Below are 17,500 nucleotides of genomic sequence, written 5' to 3' on the forward strand. Positions count from 1 at the left end.
GACTTCAGCAGAAACCTGTCGGCCAAGTCGACGGCTCTCTTCTACGGCAATGCGCTGATCGTGTCCGCTATACCCATCTGTGAGTATTTCTCCGAGGCTGAAGTGTAGCTCTGCATCCGTGGCAGGACAGCCGCGGCCGAGCCTGGCCTAGTACATGGAGCTATGTAACTCTGAATGAAGTCGCAAACGAAGAGGAGGACATTTGCATTGCTACCTCCTCTTAGTCGCAGTTCCCTCCCTGGATCTTAGCTGATCGCGATAAATGGAGTCTAACGATGTGTTGCACGTCTTTGGACAGCTTGGGCTCATCCTCTTTGTATCAGAATGCCTTTTGATTGAACATAAATCGCCTGTCATGTATGAGGACAGTTTCGTCAAGAAGTGAATTAAGTGCTTCAGAAGACACATTAAGCTGTTCGTATTGTGTTGTGACGTGTCAAATGAGTGATTAGCTTGTGGAAATTATAACTTGATGCTAACTGGTTAAATGTAATTAAACTTTTGAGATGTGTTTCGTAAGACGTCCTTTCAGAGCTGTTCATGTAAGGCCTAAGGTGTCGTCATAAAATGAAAAGCTTTTTAAACTGACTTTTCATTGTTGACATACAGTTGACCAGTGCCTTACCTCTCTTTCTCTGTGTGCGTTTCCAGGGCTGTTCTGGAGGATCTGGCATATGGACCTGGTCCAGTCTGCAGTTTTGTATGCTGTAATGACTTTGGTCAGCACATACCTTGTGGCCTTTGCCTACAAAAACGTCAAATTTGTCCTCAAACACAAGTACGTATAGGAGTGGAGCAAGATGTTATTAGATGATTGTCTTTGTCTGCACACATCACACACAGGAAGATAGGATGTTAAAACTGCTACTATGTGTACTCAAAAAGTGGTACATAATCTTTAAATACAACTCTTTCGACCCCCCCCCCCTTTTTTTTTCTGTCAACTCAACTTGTGAACTTTGCCCTGAACATGAATATTCAACTTCCTTTGATCAAATCTCTTGGGAATCAGACGTCTCCTGTGATCTTCATCTCTGTTATTGATCTATGACCCATTGATTAATCTGCCATCTAGTCTCGGAGACAGTGCTCACTCCCTATTCATCAGTTTCCACTCCCTTGCCTCAGGGTCGCCCAGAAGAGGGAGGACGCGGTTTCCAAGGAGGTGACGAGGAAGCTGTCCGAGGCTGACAACCGCAAGATGTCCCGCAAGGAGAAGGATGAGAGGTGAGCCGTGGGCTGGCAGTCCAACCCTTATCTTGTCACTCATACAAAACTCAATCTCTCACAACCTTCCATTTAGTGGTAGAGCTAAAACTGCCCTACTTATATATTTTGACCAGACGCTATGCATACACTCGTCATATTATGATGGCAAAGTTTTACTTCATCATATTTGCCCTAATACTGGACAGTAAGGTGTGCTCTGTCAGTGAACCAAAAAAAGACAGCCTGGCCATGTAAAGAGATTCCATGCAATCGTTTTTCCAAGTGCATAAGCTTAATTTAGACCATCAAAGAGTTGCAACAAACCTTACCTCCTTCATGGCTATTATGAAGCACACTGTTGGCTATGTAACTTGTATTTCTTGAACCAAGAACCGACTGAAAAAGGTCCACACAGGTCTCGTCCAGTTAAAAAATAGACCAGGCCTTTGCGATTGATTGTTGGTCACAAAAATGGTAACCTAATTAGTTTTCACACAAAGCTTCCTCTTTTAGTTAATAAGATGCTAGAGATGTTTGGCACTCCAGTGGGCAAAGAGCTGCTATAGACAGAGCTGTGTGTTCCTCTTCTACGATTAACTAGAGCAACCATTATTTAAACCTATAATATGATTTGGATCAGAATGGCATTGTAGTAGAAGTCTGCGTTGTATTGCATGCAGTTCAGGGCTACTGTATAGATACCAATGTGAGTCAAATCAATGCTGATTCTCCATCCTGCTCTCTTTTGCCAAGGATCCTGTGGAAGAAGAACGAAGTGGCCGATTACGAAGCCACAACCTTCTCCATCTTCTACAACAACACCCTCTTCCTGGTGCTCGTCATCGTCGCCTCCTTCTTCCTGCTCAAGAACTTTAACCCCACCGTGTATCCTTTCAGTGCCCAGTGGGACTTGCATTGACATGCAGTTAGAATATGTAGAATTGAATGTATAGTGTTAGGGGAAATAGCTGATGTTGAAATTAACTTTACCCGTAAAGCTGTAACTTTTCCTTTCATGCTCGACCATGGGAGAAATTGGAAATGTTAATACATTTAGTGATTTAAACCAGCCAAATATGCTTGCTGTAGCTACATAAACGCAACAACTTGGTTGCTTTTGTATGGTTTAATGGGGGGTTTGACATCTTTTTAACATTCTACCCTGATGTTTGACATGTCGCATGGACTTCACATCATACGTCTTATGACCTTAACCCTCCTCCCTCCAGTAACTACATCCTGTCAATCAGCGCCTCCTCCGGCCTGATCGCTCTGCTGTCCACCGGATCTAAGTAAACCAACAACCAAAGAACAAGAGCAAATAAACAACTCTGGGGTGGGGGGAGGGAGGGAGGAATCAGTCCCAGGGGGAAGCGAGGATATTCAGTATTCACGTTTAAATTGGGGAGGCTTCAGTGGGCAGGCGGGGTAGAAAAATACATCACATTTAATCATGAAATTCATTATCATCAAATGTCTGGAGGCTGTCTCCAGGTTTGTCCGTCTGTTTTTTTGTACCAATAAAAGTGGCCAAGTTTGATCCTCATCTTCTTCAACACTTGATTATTACACTTTAGGTGTGGGTGCCATGGCAAAGATATCTCAGCACGATTTCGTCAGGCAGTATCGACAACTCATCACGATGTGGACTGATTTCTCAACCTTGTGATTCTTTTTTTGTACTGTTGTGTATGAGTTTTATAATGAGCGAGGTTATGTGTGAAATGTGCCTCACACCGTGCCATTATGGTACGAGTGTCCGAGAAGCTAAATCATTACTCAAGTCACGAAAAACAAACCGATTGTATGGTTTGATTGGTCAAGTTTTCTGTGTTTATTTTGGTACTTGGTAGTGCGTGAAAGTTTTTTTATACAGTTATGCATTATTGCATTCTAATTGTGTAGATTAGAAAAATAAATGTGTAAAGTGTATACTTACAAAAGGAAACACCGGTTTAGCTGTTAACGTTATGCATTTATTCACACTTGGTAATATATTTACAGAGGAGTAAATGTTCAGAACAGTTTGGATCTTTACACGCTTGCTTGCAACAAATACATGGAGCAACAAGGGTTTTCTATGAAACAATACAGAATACATTAAGAATAGGAAAGGCTTAGGTGAAAGCCTGGTTTAATTTTGTTATTATCTGGGTAAAAGCTGCACATTTTGACCAACTTAAATATAGCCTGTATTCTCGACATTCAAAAACAATACAATGATTTTTTCAATCCCTCAATATCAAAACCTTATATTTTAGATGATACATTACCAGACTCGTGTCTCCCTGCTTTGGATCTCAATGTATTTCAGTAAGTTGTCCTTCACCGAGTGTAGGCTCGCGTACAGACGCTTCTTGAATCATCTTGGATCGCCTTTTCCTCTTAAGTTCTATTCAAACCTATCTATTAATATCCCAAATGATACAACTATCTTTAATAACCTATATATTTTGACTCTTGTGTGGGACAGGAACAATAAGGAAACAGCCACCATGTCATAAAAACACCCGTTTTTTATAGCAGAACTAAAGGCACTACAGTTTGATTCTCTGCACCCACTGCCTTTCATGGTTCCTTATTGGATCACTATGGTTCCCTTTGCACTCCCTATGGTTCCTACATGTGATCACAATGGTTCTATATGGGATCACTATTGTTTCTTATGTGATCACTATGGTTCTATATGGGATCACTATTTTGCCTTATGCAATCACTTATCTTCCTTATGTGATCACTGGTTCCTTCAGTGGTCACTATGGTTCCTAGTGATCACAAAGGTTCCTTCACTACCCTTATGTCATCACCGATTCACAACTTTCACGCAAACCTTTCAAAAAAGCCTTTCACATACAATGATTTATTTTTGATTATTTCTGATTCTAACTAATCCTGTGTGTGATGTATTGTATAACATAACAAACTTATAATTAAAATAGTAACTTGTCACGACCCTTTAGGGTCGTGACACTCTGTATTTATATTACACTTGGTTCCTCTATGTCAGCAGATATGCCCCCCCTAAAATCTATACTGATTTAGAGTATACTAATATATACTCTAAATCATTTGATGGCTTTTTCCAAATGACCAACATTAACAAGAAGCCTGAGCATTGATGATTGCGCAAAATACATAAATACATGTCACGTAAACAGACATATCAATAATCCATTGATTTCTTGGTACCTCTAAGCAAGCCAAAACAATGGCTGACCCTTTATTTAGTACATGTATTACTTTTAGAACATATCACAAGAGATATAGAAAACATAGTAATAAATAATCAGTTAAAGCAAGAGGACAGAGAGTCTATATTTGGAGCCAGATCTGCACTATTGCATGACACTGCAAGAGGTTTAACAGATGAACACTATTTACATTTGTTTATCATAACTTAGTCATACCATACGCAAGAAAATAGGCTTGGTATCGTTTTATCTTACACAGGTCTCGTTAACGTTCTATTTACATGTACACCATGTCATCATTGTTGACCAAAGAAGTCAAAATAATAACCTAGAATCATTCAATACCATAGAATAATACTCTATTTTTTTTTATAATTTCCAAAATACGTCCTCTTTTACTCGCTGTAAAACGTAGGAATTGTAGAAGGCATGGTACCCATTTAAAGCAAGGATGTCCATAATGGACTATGTTGATTACTATGGAGATTTACTATACTCCCCAACGTTTCATGCCCAAAGTCAACAATACAAGCTCTGTTTGCAGGCAAAATAAAGTTGTCATTAATAAATGCAAACAGAGAAGAAAGCATCCATTTCAATATATTTCTCTCCCTTCTAGGATCTAAGCAGGGGTCTAGAGGTCTTCGAGTGTACTAAAGGAGGCAACATGCTTCACTCTCCCCTGTCCTCCTAAATCAATTTTCCCACAATCCTGTGCTATAAAGGGGAGAATGCTGACCAGAACAGGGGCTTGCTTTTCAAAGCACTGCATTAGAGGCGTGTTGCAGGTGCTCTCACAAATATTCGGTTCTCTATGGGGTTTGATGTAGAACAGAGCTCATGGGTCGTCACATGCATCTTATTTTAGCATTTTTATCTCATGAAATAATTCCAACCAACTGATCTCTGGTTAGTTCAATATCTATAGATATATCTATATATCTATATCTATAGATATATCTATATATCTATAGATATAGATATATCTATAGATATACATATACATGTACATATATATGAAAAATGGGTTATCATATGGCATAATATATTGCATCTTTCCATTATCATTTCTGTGTAGGATGAAACCTTTGTTAGTTTCATCGCTTAACTTGCTGAATGGAAGTGTTTTTTTCATGGGAACAAGAGATATTTCCCATATATTGATTATACGCCTTTTATAGTGTATTAAATCAGTTAATAAATAATGGAGAGTATACATTGTCATCTATATTGCACACACCTGAAGCTTGTTTAAGGTAAGCATACTTTCAAAGGCATGTATTGTGTCTTTTTCTAAAGCTTCTGAATGACATTTTGAAGGAGTTCAAAATGTAAAAAAGGTTAACCAGAAAGACACAGTTTGGAAGCTGTCTGGATCATGGAGCTGTAGCTAAGCTTAACGTAGCGGGTGTACGAGTATAGGAACACGGGTTGGGATGCTGACAGGGCAGGAAGCTGAATATCACTGTGCCCTATTGCTGCACTGGACTATAGTAGAATATAACACAGTGAACAGGCAGACAGAACCATAAGCTAGGATCCTTCGTATCACAGCAGGGCTAGTTCTCAGAAGGGTTTGGGGTTAGAGGGCTAAGCTGAGCTGTCTGGAGCTGGTCTATGGAGCTAGCCTGGAGCTCTGGGGGGCCCCCGAAGGTGGAGGCACTGGTGAAGGGCTGTCTCCAGGGTAAGTAGACAGACAGGTGGGGATGGATGTTGATACAGCCGACCCAAGGACAGGAGCTACGCCTGGGACTAGGAACGGAAGTCCTTCCTACCGTACGGCCTGTTGCCCAGGATGTGGTCAATGTCGGACGCTACATGGGAGGTCATCTTAGGCAGGAACTGGGGGGAGAGGAGGGAGGGAGAGCGAGAGATGGAATTTGAAATTGAGTGAGAATAAACTCTGTGTGTGTGTGTGTGTGTGTGTGTGTGTGTGTGTGTGTGTGTGTGTGTGTGTGTGTGTGTGTGTGTGTGTGTGTGTGTGTGTTCCCACCTGTATAGCTCCCAGGTTCTCTGTGAGCTGCTGAGGGTTGGAGGTTCCCAGAAGAACTGAGCTCACGCCTTCGTTTCTTAGACACCATGCTGGAAAGGTGTATTATTGCGTATATATTATTATATTATATAATATTTGCTGACATAATATATTGACATTATGTATCCTACTTTGTGTTTGTGTGTGTGTGTGTGTGTGTGTGTGTGTGTGTGTGTGTGTGTGTGTGTGTGTGTGTGTGTGTGTGTGTCTTACCCACTGCCAGTTGAGGCAGAGTGCAGCCCAGCTTCTCAGCGATATGACCGAGTTCCTTCAGCTTTGCCTGCTGCTTCCTCCCGTCTTCACTCACTATCTTCTCCTTCAGCCACTGGTAGGACTGGACAGAGAGAGAGACGTCTCGTTCCAAAACAATGTCCTGTCCCCCAATACCTCCTCACAGTGAGCTCCAGTCCTGACGGCCCCAGCCTCTCCATGGTTGGCTTCTCTGGTGTTTGTGTTGCAGGCCTGGTCCAGTGGGCTCGTTATATAAACCACATGCACCTGATGCTGACCAGGGGTGGTAGAGAGTTTTTTTCCTGCCAGCTTTGGCCCCGTTTACACGAGGACGCTTTCGGGTAAAAACGACAAAATATTTTATTGGAAGTGCCTTTCGTTTAGACGGTGACGGCGTTTTGGGGGCTTAAAATTGCAAAAATCTGAAACCACCCTCCAGAGTGGAAAACTTGAATACGCTCTGCCGTAGCGTTTCCGTCTACACTGCCAAGACGTAAAACTCTGCTCAGATCTCCTCACGTCGCGTACGCGTTTACGTCACATACAGCGCCAGTACAGGGAAATAAACAAACATGTTGTATTATTTCCATGCGTCGGACCGTCAGGCTGCTCTGGCAGCTCTAATAAACTTATAGGAGTCTTTCCACGAAATGTACAGGATATGTACAGATAGTATTACTGAACAGAGAAGGATCTGTCATTATGTTTTGGTTTTCGCGGCGCAGATAAGAGAAGAAGTGCGCTCAGACATGGTGGTGTTGTGTGATGGTGTATCACAGCACCACCTAGCCGCCTGACATGCATACCCAATCGAAATTCACACAATTTTGCGTCACCGTATGCACGCAGATTTCCTCCCGAAAACGCTCGTCTAAACGCGGAATAAAAAGTGAAGACTCGACCCCACTTTTGCGTCTTCTGTTCAGACCGTCATCATGTAAACGTAGCCTTTATCTTTGCGTAAACGATTATTCATTATTTGAATTATAGGGCTCGCACATCAGAACGCATCCTGGGATTTTCTTTTGGCGATAAGCCACGTCTCGCATGAGAAACACTGGCCAAAAAAGACCAAAACCCCGTGGAATTCTGTCACTCTTCCCCACCTTAGCATGTGATATTTAGTAGACCCTTATAGATTAAATAAAAGCATATGAGGCTGGTTTACCTTCATGGAGGCCCGAGAAGTTTCCGGAATGCCGTTCTCGTACTTCCCAGAGATGATGCCACAAGCCAGCGGAGACCACGTCATGGCCCCCACTCCTGTGACCATGGAAACCATAAGGTAGCTGATTAAAAAGGTTGTTGATTTTCAAAGAATGTTTTGGGATTTGATGGGTAATAGGAAATTCGTAGAGTAGAGGCACTGATGTTAGATGGAGAGAGTTTTAATATTTTGTTGAGTTTTGACTTTGGCGGAATGTTATAGAAAAAAAGAAATTTGGAGAGAAGAGAGTGGTATAGAGGGAATTTATGTAGTAAAACATTGTAATGCCTCTACGTGATTATAACACTTTTTTATCCATCTTTGTGAATAACCTTGAAGGAGTAATCTTGAAGGTTTTCATGTAGGTAAATATCTTTCATGTCACTATATATACACAATGAGGTAACATAATGAGAAATAAGCCTACTGCCCACTGATTTAAACCCTCGCACAGACTTTCATCACCCAGCAGTGGTTGTTCCACCAGAGAGGGTAGGCAGGGCTCACGCAACAGTCTCTCTCTCCATCTCACTCACAGCCTCTGCTAACGAAGCAAGCAAACCAACTGACTGACGTCACACAGGCCACACTCGTTTGATCTCTGGAAAACAAGGTCCAAAAAACCAACATGCAATTACGGCTTATCGTAATCGGTGTCTAGCCTGGATAACGCCAGACCTCATCTCAATCTACATTGAGATGAGGTCTGGGAACCACACATTCATTTTCTCGTATTTGAGGCGTGGTTTACGATTGCCCGGAGCCGTTTATTGGGCGCTACGAATGTCTATCATATGAGTCTGTACGTAGCTCATAGCCAATCAAAGCCTGTTGGTAGCAGGGCAAAGACGTCGTTCTTGGTAATGAAAGAGTTTAAAGGGGACATCTCATACCACCAGGTGTGAGTGTGATTAGCCATTACAAGCAGGTTTGAAAATGTGCAGCATTGTGACATCACAGGTTGGCGTGTCCATCTATCCGTCACACATCTAGGTGGACACGCCCACCTGTGATGTCACAATGCTGCACATTTTGAAAACGGCTTGTAATGGCTAATCACACTCACACCTGGTGGTATGAGATGTCCCCTTTAACGCCGAAAGTTGCTCTTTTTTCAAAATAAACTTGCGTTCTAAACTACTTAGAACACTATCTAAGGCTGCATCGAAAGGTAACGCATCTGCTGCCATTTTGGATCCGTAAACGTGTGTCGCATAGACGTCGTCATCGTCTTGCCATCTCTCCCTGTCCTGTGATTGGTTCCCTATCTCAGGCGAAAATCGGATCCATGGAATCCAGGCTGACAAGCAGCGCGAAATGAAATCGCGCGCAAGGCAGCATGGGTATACCCAGGCTAATCGGTGCCGCCAATGAAATCAAAATAGTTTTTTTTCATTTGCCACTTTAACACAACTCATCTTTGCCTGCTTTATGCACCATGAACCAAACAAACAACCAAAGAACAACAAGACTCCATCCATGCCTATCTTGTGGTAGAGCTCGGGGAGCTGCACCTCCACCTTCTCCCTCTGGAACAGATGGTACTCCGCCTGCTCACACACCGGAGGGATGAGGTTGAACTGTCGGGCCACCGAGTAGGCCTCCTGGAGGGAGAGAGCAGAGACAAAGTTAAACGTTCTACCTCCACTAACACAAACATCTGCACTTTCCCAGACACAGGCACATTCGCGCGCACACACACACGCACACACTCACACCATGTTGTCTCATTCACTCAAGTTACAAATGAGCACCTTAGTGCAGCTGTGTTTGACACCGGCTTCATGCACGTCAACATTGGGGGGCGGATTGCGTGACTGGTGTATGTGTGTGTGGGTGTGTGTTTGTGTGTGTGTGTGTGTGCGCGCGCGTGCGTGTGTGTGTGTGTGTGAATGTGCGGAGGAGTCTGTAAAGCCTGCCTGCCATGGCCACACTGGAGCTTTGTTTACCACCCCCTTCTATTCTCCCTTCATCACTGAGGGTATCTTAATTACAACCCGTCACCTAGATGACTGGTGTACCAACCATTTGCTTGGTTTCATCATTATCAGATACAGAGCGAGAGAGCGAGAGTGAGAAAGAAGAGCGAGAGAGTCTCCACTCACCATGATCTCCATAGCCGTCCACCGGGAGGTGCCCCAGTACATGGCCATGCCCTGGTTGATCACATAGGTCATGGCTCGCACAATCTCTGCAGAGACACATGAAGTACACATGAGGTTCATCAGTCGGCTAGCTCCATGGCTTTCTATTTATGGACCGTTTTACGTGTTTTTTGTTTGTTTGCCAAATCGAAGAATGAAAGATGCTATTTAAAAAAAATAATATTAATTTAAATCAATCCAAATGCCATTCCCTTTTGTAAATCTATTTATCATAGGCATGTCCAATGTCCAGATTTGTGGAAGACTGTGGACATTACCAAGGTTCGCCACTAGAGAGCAACAGTCGTATCCATTGAAACAGTCTCGCTACAGTCTCTTGTTTGCTCGCAAAAAACTGCCTTTCGATCTCATCCAGGCCAAGTGTGCACCCCGGGAGAGGTGCCTCTCTAACACAGATGACCTATGAGATAATCCAACTGCAACTTCTCATAAATGCTGAACACGCAGCCGACCGTCTGGAGGGAGGGGGGTCAGGAAAGTAGAGCCGCTGCCCAATTTAAAGAAAATAAAGAAATATGGTGGAAAAAAAAAGTTTTTGTTATCGATCTTCGTTTGACGCTCTGAGCATCCCTCCGGCTGCGGTGAAGTGTTTGACAGTGTTTTCCCTTAAGTGCTACAGGACACCTCATCACTAATTCCCCTCCTGCAAACTCCCAAGGACAAAAACACAGGCAAAAAGGGAGCCCTCGGAACGCATTCAAGCCACTGAATCTTTCATGAGGCTTTTAGCTGCAGAGCCAGCCAATTACGCAAGTATTCACACCGCTCCAGGCCAAGACACAAACTCAGATTTATGCTGTTATTACCACTGGCTTTCTACTGATACTACTGCCGTAATTCTATGCGGTCGTTATGCTGTTATTCTACTGGTGTTCTACTGTTATTCTACTGGTTGATTGGAGGATGAAGTAAACAGTGTAGAAAGACGAGGTAGTAACCAATCAGACGAGGGGAGCGGTAGAACGGAGAGCGGTTGGAGATGAAGTGTAGGTTTAAAATGGAAGACGAAACACTCGTGCCTGCAGACACCTCTTTCTGAATTATTCTCAATGTTCCCAATTTAATGTGTGCAACAAAGTCATTCATGTTCTTAGATGTTATTATCATCATCAGTCCTGAGTCACAGAAAATAAAATAAATACCAACTTGCCTATTGGGAAATTAACACACACAAACGAATAAACATGTGTGCCCACTCACAAAAACACATGTGCAAATACACACACGCACGCTTGAACGCAAACACACACACACACGCACGAGTCAGAGCTGCTGATTCTTCATTAAGTGTCCCTGGGGCAAGTGATTCCATTTCAAACATTGCAATGGAATGTTTAAAACAACGCACAACATAACACAACACAACGCATCTGGACTGGTACTTAAGTGAAAGAATTGGATAAACACAGCGCTTAATTAAACACATTGCCTTGACGGGAACAACCCCCCTGTTTTTTCTCCATCATCGTAAATGAAATGAGAAATGAGACAAGATCAATTGATATATCGACCTGTTGACTTTTTTCTGCGTTTATTTGCTTGAGCATTGACTCGTCTTGAATACTTGACAAATCGATCATTTCAAATTGTTCTAAGCAAGACAACACAGGACCTTTACATTTCCATCCCAAGGCAAACAGTGAAGTCTGTAACCTATCGTTTTTGCATGTTCAGTGCAAAAAAGAAAAAAGAAAAACCGGCATGACCCTTTTTGACCTTTTCATTGATTGGTTGCTCGGACAGCAGGACGGGCTGAACCACTTACCCTCCATGGGGGTGTTGCTGTCTGGCCTGTTGGCAAATACAACATCCACATACTCCAGCTGCAGTCTCTGTAGAGAGCCTTTCAGTCCTGCAACGTAGACAGACAGACAGGCAGGCAGACAGACAGACAGACAGACAGACAGACAGACAGACAGACAGATCAAGCCTTTGTGATTTGATGTTACACTATGTGTGTGTGTGTGTGTGTGTGTCTGTGTGTGTGTGTGTGTCTGTGTGTTTGTGTGCGTGCGTGCTTGCGTGTTCTTACCTTCAATTATGTGCTTCCTGGACAGTCCTCTCTCTGTCTCTGCTCTGTTGGACCCAACACAAGGCACACTTTTGTTATCTTTTCGTTTGTGTAAAAGTGTGTATGCGTGTCAATTACAATTACAATTAGGGCATTTAGCTTACATCGGTTAATACACACATTGACACACCGACGGCAGAGTCAACCATGCAAGGCGACAGCCAGTTCGTCAGGAGAAGTTAGGGTTAAGTGTCTTGCTCAGGGACACATCAACGCTCAGCTAGTGTCTATGTGTATCACTGCGCAACTGTAGGTAATATGTTATCTTGTATTTCTGATTCCAGCAGCTACAAAGCCTTTGTTAGAAATATGAATGTGTTTGTTTGTGTGTTTATGGTTATGTCAGAATATCAGAGATTATATATAATGATATATGCAGTTTTTCCTCACTGTGCCTGTTAAGACAGTATTATATACTGTGAGTACACGGTATGCACCGTATTCCTGTTAAAGTAAGTAGGCATGAGCAGGTGAACAAGTCATCAAATGGCTTTTATTGTGTACAGGGCAATCAGCCTTAGGCACAATTTCAATACCGGAAACTTCTTATATCATGCACAGCAACGGCGACAGAAAAAACCCAGCAACAAAAGGGGTTTGTTTCAGACACTATGACTCTTATAAGGCTGCTTGACCCCAGCCTGGAGTGTGTCATCTCTGTGCACACGCCACTGCTTTATGTAAGCATGAGTCAAACACTTCTCTGTTCCGGACCCCCCCAAGGGGCCAGCTGAGCGGAGATGGAGGTGGAGGAGGAGGAAGAGGAGGAGGAGTTGGATGTGGAGGAGGAGAAGTAGGAAGAGGAGGTGGTGGACTAAGAGGAGGAGGTGGACTAAGAGGAGGAGGTAGACTAAGAGGAGGAGGAGGAGGAGGTGGACTAAGAGGAGGAGGTGGAGGAGGACTAAGAGGAGGAGGTGGACTAAGAGGAGGAGGAGGAGGTGGATTAAGAGGAGGAGGGGGAGGAGGAGGTAGAGCTGGAGATTAACTAAAAGGAGGAGGGTGAGGGGGCCTCAATCTCTCTGAAGTGAAAGGGTCCTGAAGAAGGAGTACTCCAGAGAATGTGAAAGTTGTTTTTCTTGTGTATGTGTGTATGTGTGTGTGTGTGTGTGTGTGTGTGTGTGTGTGTGTGTGTGTGTGTGTGTGTGTGTGTGTGTGTGTGTGTGTGTGTGTGTGTGTGTGTGAGTGAGTGAGTGAGTGAGTGAGTGAGTGAGTGAGTGAGAGAGTCTTTGCGTGAGTGCACTCAAATTGCAATCAATATGTTTTAGTTTTTACCATCACTCATGTGTTGAATGGCTTCACTTACTTTCCACCCCAGAAGAGCTTGGTTGTAATCACTAAACTGGATCGCCTGGGAAAGGACATGAGGAGTTGTAGAGACAGATGGACAACAGACAGAAAGAAATAAAAGGTTGCTTTATTGATATTCAAATCTTATGCACTGGTTACACATCAATCCAAAAACCCAACTCTTCATCCTGACTCTTTCAACTCTGACAAATGTGTCTGCCAGTCACGTTTTCCCCAGTCCATCACATCAAACATTTGATAATCCATACACGAGTCTTAGGCATTCATTCAAAAGGGGAAAAACAAGACTTATGCAGATGAGAGGATCTCAGCAGTCAGATCAGAACCTTGGATCTCATGTGGTTCTGTACCGGGGACTCACGCTGTGTGCATGTGCCTCGGGTCTTGCAAATGAGTGTGTTTACATTTTTACATGAGACGTGGAAGTCAGAACGAAACCCCTATGATGGCGAGCACACAAACACATTCTAACATGAACATTACCTCCAGCATTTCTTCTTGATAATGTTTCCAAGGATGATTTCTGCCCTGAGGGAGAGAGAGAGAGAGAGAGAGAGAGAGAGAGAGAGAGAGAGAGATAGACAGGAGGCCGGGCTGTTACATCATGGTGTCTTCGATCTATCGTGTCACACTTTATCTTCAGCACGAAAAAACAAATGATTTTTTTCAATATCATCACACACTTTTGATTGAGTTCCAATACGCTCATAAATGTAAATTGTATGAGTGGAATTATAAATGCCCAATTTATGCAAGGCAGGGTTAAACGATACAGGCTTGCAAGATTAAAGTGTTTCTCTGAGGTTACAATTGAAGGAATAATTAATAGAAAAAAAATGAATAAAAGAAAAAAATATATTTTTGGAAAAATAAAAGAAAAGTTTCCCTTAATTTGTATGCAGTATGTACGACAATGTATGGCAATGCAATGTTGATAACGGAAAACAACTCCTCGTACAGAATTCCGATTGACACGCTAAAAGAGTGCAAACCAGGAGCGCCCGGATCACATACTTGCCCCCGGCGTAGACCTCGGCAGTGTCAAACAGGTTGACTCCGCCCTCATAGGCGATGGTCATCAGCTGCTCCGCCACCTGCCCCAAAGTTCAAACAGAGGTCAGCCACGCACAGAGCGCTCATGGTGCTCAGCTTTCACTTTCAGGTCTGTCGCTCCCAATGTGAATTATTCAAGGCCATTTGACCCGCACCACAACATGGCTCGTCCATTAGAACTCCACTCAACCTCAGAAAAAGAGTCTAATCTTACTGCTTAGAGCATAAAAAAGGCTGGCATGTTGACGTACATTTGCTTTAACAAATTCACTCACTCGAATGTCAGTTTATCTGGTTCAGGGATAGAAACGACAGTGTATGGTGTCACTGAGTTTCAGATGTCCACTGCTCAGCTTGACGTGGTTTTAAGGACAGAGCTTTTCAGGGATGTTATTGTGGGGAGATGTGGTTAATAATAATGTGTGTGCACCTTTATGCCAATGTTAATGTTGTGTGTGCATGTGCACATTTAGAAAGTCAAACATTATAAATCATTGTATTAAATTGTTCCAAGATAGAACGATATAATTGTTCCCTTGCGTGGGGAGAAGAGGGATATCGCAAATTGGCCATAATTGTCCTTTCATAAGAGCAGTATGAGCGCATCCATGCTAATATGTGTTAAAGGGGAAACACATGTTTATGTGTTCATGTGTGGCTGCACCTGTGTACTGTTTGTGAGTGTGTGTGGATATGTGTGTGTTGGTGTGTGTATGTTATTGTGTATTGTCTCTGATACCCCTTGTGTGTATGTATATTGTGTGTGGCGTAAACTGTGGGTAGATCAGGTGTTTTGTGTAAGTGCAATAATGTATTTTCTCTGTGTCATCACGGTGTAGATGTTTCCATGTGGAGACGGTAGACAGTAAAAGTCGTGTTGGACAGAAGAGATAATCTGTGTTCTGAGAGTGTACTCATCTCTCCTCTGCTTCCTCACTCTGACACCGCCTCTGGCTGGACACAAGTACGATCCTGTGTGTGTGTGTGTGTGTGTGTTGAGATTATTATTCTGCAGAATGAGTCTGAAGAGGTCTGTGGTTATCCCACTAAGAAAAACCCACCACAACAACAACAACAACAACAACAACAACAACAACAACAAACACACACACACACACACACACACACACACACACACACACACACACACACACATACACACACACACACACACGGGCATATACTCAGAAACATTCAGGGGTCAGTTAGCCCGGGGCTGGGGGTTCAGGTGCTGATGCATTATGATGGGGCCAATGAGTGGGACAACATTTAGAAACAACAGAAATTAATAGAGAAATCCTGAGTTTTTCTGTGCAAATGTGATGTGAAATGTTACTTTGCAAGCATTAGATAGGAGGAAAACTGATAAAAAAAAAAAAAAAAGCAGGCTCAGGTGCAACACTGCTTTTGTTACAGAGTATTTTTAAGCAAACAAAGCAAGATTGGATGATTGGAAGGTCAGCATAATACAATAGCGTTTAGCAGTATGTATTTTCCATTAGAATTTGACATTTAAATGAATCCAATACCATGATGCTGCACTAATCAATATGTAAACTTCTTGGGTAAACAAAATTAAATCAGACGATCTCACACACACACGCACACACACACACACACACACACACACACACACACTGAAGCAGACAGACAGACAAACACACACACACACACACACACACACTGAAGCAGACAGACACACAAACACACACACACGCACACACACACACACACACACACACACACACACACTGAAGCAGACAGACACACAAACACACACACGCACACAAACACTGAAGCAGACAGACACACACACACACACACACACACTGAAGCAGACAGACACACAAACACACACACACACACACACACACACACACACACACACACACACACACACACACAAGAAATACCCATACAAAAGAAAAACTAACACCCCAATCGACAAGGGCTCTGTCTCTCCCGTCAGCCAGTGTGAGTCATTTCAGATGTATGTGGGAGGTACTGTTGTGCAGTGCAGGGGGAAGCAAAGGTTAAGGTAGTCCCTATCCGGTAGTTCAGATAAACAGGGAGATGGACAGACACAGAGAGAGACAGAGAGAGAGAGACACGTCCTCTTTATGTAACTTCAGAGGTTATGATCACTGCAGAAGGCAGGGGGACCACCCAGTGCCTGTGCACGCACACACACACATATGGAAGGCTGAAAGAGTCAAAACTTTGCCTCATTGTAGAGGTGTATTCATTCAAATGGGCGTAAAATACAGCATTTAAGCATTCATAACGTTGCATTATACAACGTATTTTATGCAGCCTAAAATGTGTCTTTCATGCCGCTTTTCCTCATCACTACAATGGCATAAAACAAAGTTGTTTGTGGATTTTTCATCACTTATAATTATAATTCAACAGTGAAATGAGCTCCACCTCTTGATTCAACGATAACGAGAGTCAGAGCCCACCGGTCCATTAATGGCCTTTCTCTGTTTCGCACTGTGGATTGACTCTACTACACTGTGTGGACCTAGGCTGTATATGGTGTTTAATCAGTTCAGAGTCTACAGTGTAGACTAACCATTATCGTCACTAAGATCCCCACGTTTAGTCTCCTTTGAGTTCTCAGAAAGTAGCGCAGTGATCCATATTTCTACCTACTGCGACTGTGTTCAGTGCGAATGGAATGTTTGTCATGTATCACCTACATCTATTCTACTTGATATTTCAGTCTGGCTGTTTTACCAATAGGCAATATTGATTTTCCTTACAAATGAATTATACTCAGCCTACAGTGTATCGTTGGATTGAACGTCGATTTTACACCCAAAATAGCCTCCACATAGTGCAGTGAAGTTAATGCACCAAACAAACAAATGTGTTTGTTTGTTTGACTCAGTGTCGGTAGCACATGTTATATTTGTAGTATTTGTATTGTCTCACACTGATCCTGATGCAGCCATGCCTCGACCATCAAGTGTTGTTGTGGCAACATGAGTTTTCACCCATCCTATAATGAGGACACATAGCTAAAGGTGT

General features: G+C 42.9%; 2 protein-coding genes across 3 annotated transcripts in view; one reads left to right on the forward strand and one right to left on the reverse strand.

Moving 5' to 3' along the window:
- ssr3 (signal sequence receptor, gamma) overlaps nt 1-2,622 on the forward strand; it is a 2,772-nt gene extending 150 nt beyond the window's left edge. The window contains exons 1-5 of the mRNA XM_079732324.1: nt 1-79; nt 652-778; nt 1,129-1,227; nt 1,963-2,094; nt 2,439-2,622. The exon at nt 1-79 is cut by the window's left edge and continues 150 nt beyond it. Coding sequence (XP_079588450.1) covers nt 1-79; nt 652-778; nt 1,129-1,227; nt 1,963-2,094; nt 2,439-2,505 — 504 coding nt within the window. The 3' untranslated portion in view covers nt 2,506-2,622. The remainder of the gene's footprint in view (nt 80-651; nt 779-1,128; nt 1,228-1,962; nt 2,095-2,438) is intronic.
- A 3,484-nt stretch (nt 2,623-6,106) lies between these two features.
- The window catches only part of kcnab1a (potassium voltage-gated channel subfamily A regulatory beta subunit 1a), a gene marked incomplete at its 5' end in the record, with an annotated part of 48,289 nt that continues 36,895 nt past the window's right edge, over nt 6,107-17,500 (reverse strand). Inside the window, 11 exons of one of the 2 annotated variants that reach the window (XM_079732322.1) lie at nt 6,107-6,242; nt 6,394-6,482; nt 6,646-6,766; nt 7,832-7,926; nt 9,354-9,474; nt 9,976-10,061; nt 11,801-11,887; nt 12,068-12,111; nt 13,410-13,454; nt 13,898-13,942; nt 14,429-14,508. In XM_079732322.1, the coding sequence (XP_079588448.1) occupies nt 6,153-6,242; nt 6,394-6,482; nt 6,646-6,766; nt 7,832-7,926; nt 9,354-9,474; nt 9,976-10,061; nt 11,801-11,887; nt 12,068-12,111; nt 13,410-13,454; nt 13,898-13,942; nt 14,429-14,508 (903 nt within the window). In that variant the 3' untranslated portion in view covers nt 6,107-6,152. The remainder of the gene's footprint in view (nt 6,243-6,393; nt 6,483-6,645; nt 6,767-7,831; nt 7,927-9,353; nt 9,475-9,975; nt 10,062-11,800; nt 11,888-12,067; nt 12,112-13,409; nt 13,455-13,897; nt 13,943-14,428; nt 14,509-17,500) is intronic. The other variant, XM_079732323.1, reaches the window with a different exon arrangement.

This window comes from Pollachius pollachius, assembly GCF_949987615.1.
Source record: "Pollachius pollachius genome assembly, chromosome: 3".
NCBI classification, from domain to species: domain Eukaryota; kingdom Metazoa; phylum Chordata; class Actinopteri; order Gadiformes; family Gadidae; genus Pollachius; species Pollachius pollachius.